This window comes from Aythya marila, assembly GCF_965140915.1.
Source record: "Aythya marila genome assembly, chromosome: 3".
Classification (NCBI taxonomy): Eukaryota; Metazoa; Chordata; class Aves; order Anseriformes; family Anatidae; genus Aythya; species Aythya marila.
This window is the reverse complement of record NC_139044.1, coordinates 94,537,279-94,550,122: the sequence shown is the minus strand read 5'-3', so window position 1 is coordinate 94,550,122 and position 12,844 is coordinate 94,537,279. Positions and strand designations below refer to the sequence as shown.

The 12,844-nt window shown below is 40.3% G+C and overlaps 1 protein-coding gene across 1 annotated transcript in view; it reads left to right on the top strand.

Moving 5' to 3' along the window:
• LRRC1 (leucine rich repeat containing 1) overlaps positions 1–12,844 on the top strand; it is a 68,662-nt gene that overhangs the window by 29,327 nt on the left and 26,491 nt on the right. The window contains exons 3-4 of the mRNA XM_082758452.1: positions 666–744; positions 3,686–3,775. Of these exons, the coding sequence (XP_082614578.1) occupies positions 666–744; positions 3,686–3,775 (169 nt within the window). The remainder of the gene's footprint in view (positions 1–665; positions 745–3,685; positions 3,776–12,844) is intronic.

Genomic DNA, 12,844 nt, shown 5'->3' with positions numbered 1-12,844 from the left:
GATACCTCAAAAAACATCTGTTTTCACATAGAAGTATCTCTGATTAGTTTCTGGCAATCTGAAGTAGTATGCTAGCACTTACTTGGGACCTGTTGTTTGAATAAATTGAATAATATTTTCAAATTAACTGTCTTTATTGTGAGAAAGGCTGGTTCTGTTCCCGTGTGTGTGTGTTATGAGCAAAGAGACTTGCATGTTCTCTTCTTCCCTTCCTTGTTTTCCCTCCCCCTGTACTTTCTGCCAGCACAGATTGTGGGTGTGTATTGATCAAATTACAAGAAATTCAGACTTTAATTGGTTCTTTAGAACAGTCTTAGGACATGGAGAATCTTTTTTTTTTCCTTCTTTTTTTCTGGACAGAGACTGATAAAGATCAGTCCAAGGACAGGTGAGTAGTTTAGACTCAGTAAAAAGCATGTGGAGCAGGAGAGGGAAATGGGATTTGCAAAAGCACAAAATGGCTCTGCCCTGCTAGTTGCTCTTGCTCTCATTTGAAGTATGAGTACTTGGACATGAAGCAGGCTTGCATGTTGAAATGTCTTGAAAGATACCAAGATAACTGCTTGCAGTAGCAAGTTACTGAATGTAATGAGGCAATAGTTTCAGTGTAGATGCAGTACAGTTGTTGATGATGTTTGTTTTTTTTCCCCTTTTTTCTTCCGCAGATATTCCTGAAATACCAGAAAGCATCTCATTCTGCAAAGCACTACAGGTAGCAGATTTCAGTGGGAATCCACTGACTAGGTAATTTCCACCTTCTTCTTAGTACTTGCCATACCAGAATTACAATCTTGCTGTAACAATTACAATTTTAAATAAGCCCTTAAAAATTGTGATCTAGCATCTCTATGAAATCTTGCCAACAGCGTCTGTCTCTGGCAGTGATTGTAGCAAAAGTTCAGATTTAAAAAGCGATGTGCTGGGAGGGGATGAAATTTGTTAGCCAACCAGGAAAAATGTAAATCTGATTCTCTCCATTTTCATTTCTCTTCTTAAACGTGTAGGATAACCACGCTCGTACTTGGGAGAGATAAGGCCATGGTTAGCATGAATGTGTTGCCACAAACCCAGGTGCCTGACAATTTGGAATAGAGTGTAGATCAGCCGCTGCAGATAATGGCTTTTTCTAACGATTAAAGCTTGGACTAGTGTTTCATCACTCTCCTATCAATTGGGACACAGTGACATGCAGTAACATGTGGCAAAAATGCACCGTGTACGTTGGTGGCTGCTACTGCAGCTCCTGGTCTGTGTTCTGACGAACTGGGGCCCGAGGATTACACACATCTACAGAAGAGGAGCTTTGTTTATGTTTCTCTGTTCCACTTGCTGACAATTTGGAATGTATAAAGTGAAATGAGACTGGAGATAGCAAGGAAGAGAAGAGGTGATCTGCCAGCTAAGGCCTTTGAACGCTGTTTGGAGAACGATTTCCTAAACCAGCCTGTGCCACAGAGCTCCTTTGTGATGCTGAGCAATTCACATAAGCCGGAGTATTCACAGTGGGCATTAACCGACTTGCTTTGCTGTGCGCTGAGATAGGCTGGGAATACTTGCATGATTAGCTGGCTGGCTGGAGTGCATGAGTGGTAACAAACAGCTGAGTGTCTGTAATATCTTAAGCCGCTGCAGCGGTTTCGCAGGACAGCTTCTCCCACATAGGCAGCTGAGATTCTTCAGAGCTGCGCTTTGAATATAGCGCATAGTGCATGCTAAGTTCTCTGGAAATTCGGATCTCTAAGCATTAAAGGGACACTTGTGATCTTAATCCCTGGGCCTCTGTAGCCCATTTATATGCTGAGGATAATAATACCACAAAAATCTGGTAAAGCAAACTGAAGCTGAACTGGTGTTTAGATATTAAAGTGATGAGGGTCACTGGGCAGCCTTTTCCCGGAGATGAGTGTGCTGTACATAAAGCACAGAGCTGCATCTCATGGTATTGAAATAAAAAAAAAAAAAAAAAAAAAAGTAGCAGCATGTTAGCTGTTGTTGTTCTCCATTTTGTGCACTGAATAAGGCCTGAGGCCCAACCGATGGATCTCCTTCGACAGCATCTGTAAGGCATAACTACAGCTGAGAGGAATTAACAAAAGAATTGAAAGGCTTTTTAATGGGGTTGAAATAGATCTCATAATTCTTTGTTGGTGGTTGCAGGAGAACTTTAAAAATTCTTGATAGAGTGGCTCCAAAGTATGTGTGTGTCCTGGAAAATATCACTCCAAGCAACCTAGTAAGTTAGAAAACAGAGATAACAGAAGCTGTTTACACACGGTTGCCTGGTGCTTCCTATGAAGAGGTCCAGAATTTCAGTTTTACCTGTGTAGCAGCATGTAGGTCTTGGCACTAATTAGCCCAGATGGGGTGATAAAGCCTAGCAGTCATTTCCTTTTATGTGTGATATGCTGGAACTTTTTTTTTTTTTTTTTTTTTTAAGCTATTGATTCTTGCTCTTATTTTCACTGAGCTTAAAAGCCAGTCAGAGGTCTTCCCAATCGATGCCCTTCCACTAATACAGTATGTTGCCTCATTGTCAAATTTAATGGCTGGTGAATCTGCACTATTAAAAGTGGCTGCTTTTCATCTGCTTTCAGATGATTTGGAGCTTGCATTAATAAAAAGGAGGCCCATTTTTTGTAGGTTAGACCAGAAGACCACAATAGATATACACAATGCTACAGATAATCAGGTCGTTTAACTCAAGTCTTAAGAGTATAAGAGCCTAAATGGTGAAGATGCTGCTTCCAAGCCTGTTGCTATTGTACAGTTAGGGGGATTGTAGAGGTCATGTTGTAGAGACCCCAAGTGAGTTCTGTTAGTAATGTACAGAAAATAACAAGGCAGTATGGAGTTGAGCACATGAGAAGTCCCCCTACTGTCATTTGTCTGCTTCCCTTTCCCCATCACGTGCAGCTGTTTGCCTGCACACCACGTCTCCTGTTAGAGGTCTGCGGGTTGCACCACGTACCTGGAGCTGGGGGACGTGGGGAGCAGGAGCCAAACCGAGTGCTACGGCCTGGGCTTAGGTTGCAGGCTCTGAGGATCGTGCAGAAGACTTGGGGAGCACTTTGCATATGCTTGCATTTTATAGTGAAAGAGGAGAGGGATTACGTGCTGTTGTGTTGTGAAGCAGTGCATGTGGAGGGCTGTAACAACGGAACATTGTCCTGATAGCGAACAGACTGTTTCTTCAAAACGCAGCAGCTGAAGAGCAGCCTAGTGGCTAACACAAAATGGCCCTGCTCTGAGCATGTACGCAACCGAACGTACTGCATGAAACTAATTTGCTTGATTATTTTACCATATGGGTGATGCAGGATAATACCAATAGATTTTTTTTTCCTATTTAATTTTCAATTTATTAAAATGCTTTGTATGTTCTCAAGTCATATGGCTTTTTGAAGCTGTAAATTGGAGACAGGGAAGAGAGGAGTCAGGAGACGGAGTTATTACCTGCACTTTGACACAGAGGAAACTTTAAAGTTTGTCAGCTATGTTTTTATTTATTTATTTATTTTACTATGATCCCTAGAATTTTTGGGAGTCTAGGCATTCCTCCCCTCTCTGTGTACATTGGCTAAATAGGCTCCAGTTTTCTGCTACACGATCTCTTTTTTTTGCTGTGTATTATATTAATGTGAATACTTACACTGGAAGTCCTTGACTTGAATTAATATCTCCATAGGTTGCCTGAGAGCTTTCCTGAATTACAGAATCTAACATGTCTATCAGTAAATGACATCTCTCTGCAAGCACTACCTGAAAACATTGGGAAGTAAGTTTTTTTTTTTTTTTTTAACTTTATTGATATCTTTATTTTTCTGTCTTGTTATACATACTGTATAAATGACTTGTATAACTGTAAATAATATGATTACCTATACAATTATTTACAGGTTGGTTGGTTTGTTTGTTTTCTTCATATTGATCTGTTTAAAAAAAATCACTTTGCATTTTCACTTACCTTTAGCAGGCTACCGCAGAAACTGAATCATGTATGTTTATGCTTATGCTCTGTTCTCAGGGATTTGGAGTAACTTGGATTTTTAAATGCAGAATTAAATAGGTGTCTTATGATGCAGAACTGACCTTTTACTTTCCTTTGCTGTGATAAAGGCCATTGATCCATTATTGTAAACATGTCAGCCAGCTTGCAGCTTAGCTCAAAACCAGACAGTGCTGGCACAAGAACAAACGGGTAAAAGCTGGCCATGATCAGGCTGGAAATTAGAAGGTTCCTAATCATAGCAGCAGTCTGCTTCTGAAAAAACTCCAGCAGGAACTGTCGAGATGGAAACTCAGAAAACAGCTCTTAAGGTGAAATTTGATAAACTTTTGAGATGTTTGTTAGCTCTGGAAAGCAGAGCATGATTGCAGGGACAGAATTCCAAAGTGGAGCACATGAAAAGTAAAGTGTACTTTATGTCTGTCTCATTTTGATTGTAATAAACATCCACGCTTGCAAACAGGAATGTCTTCTCTCTTAGTGGAGGCAAGGGTAGCTCTTCTGATTTGAAGGAGAAAAGGCATTTCCGTGTCTCAATTAAACAGGTGAGAGTGGCTTTGCTCATTCAGTTTAAGGGCCCATCTAACTTTCTTCTCTAGTTGTACTAAGCAGATGCCTAGTGAGGATTAAGAAGTAAAGTGTGTGTTTGATTACTGCTCTTACCGTCCTCTGGTTCAGGGAATTTCCTGAGTTTTGGGTTGTGGTTTGTCTAATGGCAGCAATAACGAATCCCTCTTCCACTTACTAGTCCAGTTTCTCATTGAGTTTATGGAGACATCTTTAGTATTCGCCCCTGGCAAATAGTTGCAAAAGTTTATTACCCATTGCATTGGTTTTCTTTTGTTTGTTTGTTTTTGGGCCTGACTCCACCTGTCTGACTGCTTTTTTTGCTAGTATTGGAAGAGACAGTGAACAGTTGATCCCTATGCCTCTTGATCTGCCATTGACTTTGTAGATTTCTATTATATCCCCAGGTGCTTTTTTTTCTTTTTTTTTTTTTTTTCTTTTTTTTTCCAGGCTGAAGAGTTTCGCTCGCTATTCCAGCTTCAGAAATAGTTTTCACTGAACTTAAGAGATCTGTGCTTTAGCTCAACTTTATTACGTTTATTGGGAAACTCACCATTTTAGAGAATTAGAAATTTCCTGCAGCCCCTGATAGTTCTGCCTCTCTGGTTACTGTGCCCAGCGTGGATGTTGAGTTGTGTAACAGTAGAGGCCTGTTAATCTTGGACATCCTTTCATAAAGTGGAGTATTTTTAACATGGATTTTTTGGGGAGCCAGCATAGTCCCTAACAATCATCAGAAGCCAACTGTTTCTAAATAGAGGACTCCTCCAGAAGGGATCTTATTGAGAGCTCCTGCAATGTAGTCAAGTCCAGACCAGTACTGCTTTAGCCACTTCCCGTGTGTATGAAAGCTGTCAGCTGGCACCAGGCCCAACAGAAGTAGAAAATACCTTTTGAAACCTTCCACAAGCACTAACAGGTACAGCTAATGTGTGCCCACTGACTACGGCAAAGTCTTACTAAAAATTGCATGGGCTGGGGCTTTTGTGACATTCTTTCTTTTCTATAAAAAGTTCACGAAACTTTTCTTGCAGCTTTTCACAGCACTGGCAGCTAAGAACAGGCTTGTTCGGACTTCTCAGTTACTGAAAACCTAGGGATAAAATTCCGCATCCTGCCTGGTTTTGAAAATGAATACAAGAAACATGACAAGCTGAAACAATTCCCAAAGTATAAGGGGGACTGCTGCTTTGCAAATAATAGCTGGAGGAAGGTCACTGGCTTCCCTGTCTGGTCACTGCCTTCTGTGACTTGACCTCCTTGCTTACCCTGCCTGTCATTTGATCACGTGGCTCACGGTGGCTCTATTTTGGAGCAAATGAATAGAAACAGTTTTGGTTTATATGGGGATACCAGGCATTTGCAGAGATGTCAGTTACGTTCAGTTCAGCTATGCAAGAATAAATGTAATAGTCTTCCGAATTTTGATCCTAGGTAGTCCAAGGAGATGATGTGAAACTATTTCAACCTTATGTGAGCTGTTGCATACAGGTTTTGAGGGTTACGCTGCTGTATTCTGCAATTCCCAATATTGAAGCAAAAAACCAGGAATCTTCACTTGCTTCAGGAAGAATTATGCTTGTCTTGGTGTTCCTGGTAAATTTTCCTGGAGGGCTAGACTTTTATTCAGATCTGATAGGCCTGCTTTGATCTGAAAAATACACCCAGCATAGCTTTCTAAGAATATGCATAGTTTATTTATACAAACCCACATGTTTTTTTTTTTTTTTTTCTTTTTAGCAAATATTTCTGCTAATCAGGTTTATGCTTAAAGACAGAAGTGTGTTGGGCTGTTCTCTTTGGCTCATCAGGTATTCGCAATAGATAGGAATATGGCAGTTCGAAAGTAAGCTTTGGCATTTCCAAAACAGAAGAATATTAACATAACAGGAAGGGAACTAATGACAGATCCCACAGAAATGTAACCATTCCTGAACTCTATTGGGGAATGTTGATCTGCATTGGAATACATTGAACTGACCTAAATCCTACCCAATGACTTTTTTTTTTTTTAATACATCTCATGTGTGGACCAGTAACAAAAGTGTAGGGCTCTTTTTCTGTCTGTTCTCTCCTTCAGACTACAGAATTTCAGCCATCAGTGATGAAGAGAAAGGTATTCTAATTATAGCTGGAAGTGATTGAGAAGTCTTGTTTATAGCTAATTAGGACTGCAGCACAAAGTCCTTACATGACATTTACCACTGAGAGTGAATGTTATCAACATTTCTGAATACTTCTACATCTATAAATAATAAATTATTATTTTTCCGTCTAGCTACCAACAGGTGCAGCTTTCCTTTACACACAAGCTTCATCTTTTAAGTGTGAAATTATAATTTAAGTGAATTTGTTTGTCCCGTTGATTGCCTTATGTTTGATAAAAGCAGTGAAATACTCAGTGGATTCTCCAAATGTCGTATACTCGTGTTTTTTGTTCCCTTCTCTGTTTTCTTTCTTCTGCACTTTTTGGGACCCCCAAAATGCTAGGTATTAGGAAGAAGATAATGCTAATTGTCTCTGTGGCTGAAGAGACCAAAAAAGGCTCTTCCAGGTGTTGGAATGTTTGCAAATGCCTTACTGGAGTTCCTGGGTGTTTTGGATAATGATCCATGGTATTATTTGATGGAGTACAATGGGCTTTGTGTGAGATGGTCAAATAGTGAGCAAGCAAGTACATACTTGGTGAGTTACTCTGCTACAGCTGTATTTATTTTGGGGAAAAATGTGACATCCATGTGCTTGCTACTGGTCTTCTGGCCACTAGAGTATGTGAAAATGTAAGGAAAAAAACATGCTGAATTATTACAGTCCTAGAATCTTGTCTGGGAAACTGCCTAATACAGCCAGTGAAATCTCTAATTCACCTTATAGCCATCACTATGCACTTAATGAATACATGTATATATATATATAGTTAAACGACCTACTTCAAATGTGGTGGCACAACAGATTTGCCCTCCTGCATCGTATAGGGAAAGCAGCAAAAGTAACAGCTCATTTTTTTTTGAATGGCAGCACTTGAGAGATTAGTTCAGAAGTTACCTACCTGGCAGTAGGTAATAATCTTCTATTTCACTCATTTTGAGCATTTTGTGGACGTGAGTCTTCCAGATACTCACTCCAGTTTTCCCATGCTCTGATGTATAAGATGAATACCAATGATCAGCTTCACTGTCTCAGGCGAGTATCTTAATTCATTCAAGCTTTTGATATGTAAAGTTGCTGTTTATATTTTTATTGTGCCTTTAAGAATTCTTCTGCGTAGTCCTTTTGAATGTTTCTTTTCCTCCGTGCTGCCAAAGTGGAGTGTACGTGAGGCTCCCAGGTGGGCGTTTGAAGAACATAGGCAATGCCTCTCTATTCCCTTTTGTCTTCTTGCTTGTACACAGCCATACTCAGTGTACATCACCTCGCCTTCTTTGTGACCAAATCAATCTGCATATCCAGTGCTGGTACACGTGCTACAAGTTTTCCCTTGTCAGATAAAAACACTTCTTTTTTTTTAAGCCCTTTCCTCGTCTGTAGTTTTAGTGTGTCACAGATCTTTTTGCTGTGCTCTGCTTTGGGACTTGGTAATGCACTAGATATTTTAATATTAGCAATGCTATTTTTTGAGTGTTTCTCTGTGGTCTTTTTAACTCATGGTGTGGAGTAAAACAGTGAATGTTAATGCATTAAGCTAATAATTAGTTGAGGAGGAATAGGAGTTGTCCTGTTATCTAGTTGAACCATTCAGAGAAACAGGTTATACAATTTGAGCTGTTAGTGGGAGTGTCTTTTTCAGTGTTTCTCAGCCTAATGAAGCAAGTCTAATTTCCCTGCCTATTCTGCAGCACCAGGACTGTGAATGCAGAGCTGTCCGACGAGCAGGTGTAGTCTGTTCCTCCCACCACGGGTAGCATTTAGCAATTTCCATTTGCTTCCAGGGTTTTTCTTCAATAGCTCCTTACTTAACATCCAGAACACGGGGCATAACTTTTTCCTGAAATTCAAAACTCAGGGTGTTTCTTCGTACCTGCCTGTAAACCTTCCTGGGGCATGCCTTACAGTGATGCGAATAATCAGGTGCACGTCTGTCCCGAGCACATTCTGTCCTTATGTGTTGGCTTCAGGGTTAGTTCCCTCCACCCTACAGAGTGATGTTGGCTTTTTACCAGCAAAGATTTGGGAACTTAGAGATTCGTGCTGTGCTTAAATTGTGATTTAAGGCCTGCTGCCCATCAGCATACAAAACATCTCTCTCTTATCCAATCTTTAGCTTTCACCATTTTTTTCAGCTGTCTTGCCCATGTCTGAAAAAGGCAGACATGATTGGTAGCATCCCCACGATTTGCAACCTTTTCTTTAGAGAACTGCACAGTCTGTGATGCAAGGAAGTAGAGGAGCTTCATGTTGGCTTTAGAAACCTTTAAAATGGGGAGGTGAGAGTTTCTGTAGATGGGAGGGATATTCTTCTGATGGATGCCAATGACTGATGAGTCTGGTTTACCCCCAAGCTTGCAAGCGGGCTGAGTGGATCTGTGGGCCTTACTACTGAGAGGGAATTACCAGGTAAGCAGACAAATTCTCCTCTTAATGTCTGCAGCTAGCATATGCATTTCATAATGCAAACAAACATAATGCAAAGAGCAGAACAAATGTTAGGGCACTTAGGAGTATTGTTGTGTTAGAGGTGTGCTTTTCAAGAGTCACAGAACCACGAGTATCCAGAGATTTCGTGTTAGGGAAACAAAGTTGCTGAGCGTGACCTTTTAATATATATGTTTTTAATTCTAGATGTTTGGAAGTTTTCAGCAACTTTCTGAATTCAGAATCTTTAATGTTGATCTGAATAGGAGTAGCTGGAGAATAAAAGGTCTTCAAAGGCAGGGGCGATACTCTTAATGCAGATGGTCCAGGAGCAGATCAGAATGGCGTGCTTATTTTGCTAATGCATTCCTGGGCCAGTCTTGGGCTGTATTTTGTTTAGTGTATGCTAGAACATCACGAGTGTGGACTGTGCATCTGGCAGCACTGCACAGAGTGGGAAAAGCTCTGGGAGTTGTCTGTAGCAAGACAGCATTCAGGTTTAGCATAATATGGCCTTACATGATAACAAAAGTCGGGAGGCTTACCTTGCAAACACATAGAAGAACTATTTGTAGTTGGCCTGACTAGGCTGACTATATATAGGATTAGAAGTTTGCACTCTGAATTTAGCATGACAAGGAATATTTACAGTTTGAGTAGGAGGAGTGTTTGGTGCTAATCACAGCTGTGTGCTAAATGGCAAAACTCAATGTTAAGGAACTCGAAAGTTTATTTCAGGAACAATGAAATAGTGAGTGCGGTACCATCTGGCCTTTAAAGAAGAGAAGTTACATCTTGTATGCTGTACAAGGAAGAAGCCCTTAACATATATTTAGCAATTATTTTTTTGTAAATAAAATAATAATATGCAATTTTGTTTAAGGAGTGGGAAACGTATGTTGCATGAGTGGAATGGAAGAGATTTTGAAAATCTTGTTGTAATAGTGAATTGGCTTAGCTTCCCCAAATTGTTTCAGTAATCTTGATAAGCAAATTGAAGAAAGCATTCAAAAGTGAACAGACTGTGCTGTAATTATAAATCTCTCTTATCTCTTAATGATTCCTTTTGAAGGTCATACTGAGTTCAGTTTCCCTGTCTGTCTTTTGGACCATGCTCGCTGCTGTGTGTGAGAGAGAGAATTGAATACAGCATCTTAGAAAACAAGCTTACATAGAAAACTATTCCTAGTTAGCAGCTTAGACTACCTCTGCTACAGATCTAAGGAGCTTCTTGGTCATAAGCTGTACTACTCTGCTCCTTTTTTATAATTTGGATGCGGCTTGTACTGAATTGTCTGTTTAGTCTTTCCTCTGGTGAGTGGCTGATAAGATACCGATATTTTTCTTTCTTTCTTTTTTCCCTTGTGGCAGACCTGTAGCTCTTTTACAAGCCAATTAATTGTATCAACAGTTTGATGCAAGGAACTAATGATTCAAGTGCTCTTCCTCTGCCTTTAATGTCTTTCCTGTTTAAGTCTAGGAAGACAAAATTATCAACTTGGCTTTCTTTTGAGCCTACTCTAGATGGGTTCTCTGGGGAAGCCCTGACAGCCCTTCATAAGTTTACCCTTCATGAAGGGGAAACAAAAACCAACTTCACGTGCCTTTCCCTCATATATTATACATGTAAACTTGAGAGGAAAAGATAGTGTTTAGCTTAGATGCAAGTTGCTTTGGGTTGGTTTGCCTTTAGAGGGGAGGGGGGTAAATGGTCTCAAAGGTGACTTTCGGAAGAGTGGTCTTCAGGCCTGCTGAGGAGGAGATGTAACAACAGCTTCATCAAAACTGAAGCTAGCTACCTTGCTTTGTAGTTGTTTTTATAGCAGCCCTTATATTCAGAGGTAAAACAGTTCGACCTCAGGTGTGTGAAGATGGTATGCTTTGAATGGATAAGTGCCCTCATTTAGGAAATGAATTTGTGCTGTAGTTTCAGGCTCACCTAAGAGTTTGTAGGATTCAGGAGCTAAGACTTTGCAAAAAGCACTCTCCCTTATTGCATGATGTGGGCCTAAGGTCTCTCTTTAAATTCTCTTGGATTGGTCTTGCAAAAATTCTTCGTCGTTCACGTTGTACAACAGGTTTCTGTAACTGAAAGGGAACCAAACAAGGAGGCAGGAGAATGGTTAAACTGACATTTGGAGGAAAAAAAAAAACAACACAACTTTAAGCTTAAGGTAGAAAGGAAGCTAGCTGCAGTTCTCTACTATTTGTAGGTTACCATATAATGGATATAAATTTTAAGGTTCTTTCATGATAGCTTTGTCTAATTATGTCGGTATTAAGCAGTAGCTGGAAGGAAAATAAGTATCTAGTGTTTAGCTTTCTAAAAAAGGGGGGTAAAACATGGACTGGGAGAATGTTGACCACAAGCTGCATGGTTACATGTTAGTGGAACCTTAGGGAAGTTGAGAGACGTCAGAATTCCCTACAGAGCTAATATTGCTTCTCCTGTGTTGGAAATGTCCTTAAACTCAAGAAACCCCCTGAGTTTCAGTGAATAATTTAGGTGCAGGAGTTTGGAGACTGGTCTTGCCAGGCTTCTTCTGCAGCCCTCATATGAAGAGGGGGTGAATGAAGGATACCTCTTAAGGGAGTGACCTGGGACAGGGGCCCAGCTGAAATAGCCACGTGTATGGCACTACTATTTTCAGAGAAGAAATTCATAGTTTCTTCATCTGCTCCTTCTCCCAACTCTTTCTGAATGCCTTGAGTAATGCAACAGATCAGTTCTGAAATCGCACTATTTCCGAAGTCTATAATAAGACCATTCCTCTTACTGCTATGCTACAGAGTTTATTAAAGATAACAGAGCTCAAAGCATCTTCTGGACCTCTCCTTCTCCTTTTCCTGTCAGCATAATGGACCTTGCTTATGGTTGGCCCTTTGATGACTCTTTCTGTGCCCAGAACCATCCTTACTGCCTGGGACTTGTCTTTGTTCCATATAAATGCAGGGACCGTGCCAACTCGCCTGTCTTTTCCTTCTCTTTTCAATCCTGGAAATGTGAGGAAAAGGTCGTTCTTTATAGGTTGCTATTACCAAAACTGCGTTGAGGATTTTGCATTCCAATGATGAGCTGAAGCCTGCTGGAAAGATGCAAATGGGGCCTTGCATTTCTGCAAGTCCTTTATATCTTCATCTCATGCGATTTTGCTCCACTATTTCCCAATGTCTGACTTTTCCCATATGCTGAACTGTGTCATGCTCCTCACATAGGATTGAAATAATTGAGACTTCTATTAATGAAATGAGACTGCTCTTGTTCAGTTTTTTTATTAAGAACATTAGCTTTCATATTAGTCCTTTTATCCTTCATTTTAATTTTCTCACAGCTTTTTCCACCTTTCTTTTTCCCACTTCTTTTTAACAAGAAAATACTGCGTGTCACCATGCTTCCCTTTTCTTTCCTCAGAAGCCTTCGCTGGTGTACCCAAGGGCTTGAGAGCTTCTGGTCCTGTTGTGGTGAGGGGTGAGATAAATTGGGGCAGATAACGTTGTCTTAAGGCTGACTTTCTGGTGTCTTAAGTAGAACGACACGGCTGTCTATGGTGTTAAAGCACCAGCATAACTCTTCTAGGCTTTGTCTTTTATAACTTTACAATACAGAGTATGCTTAACATATGGGATACACTGAAAAAGTTGTGATTTCATCCAAGGTAACTAGGGAATGTGTCTGTCTTTTTTCTATTTTTCCTTTTG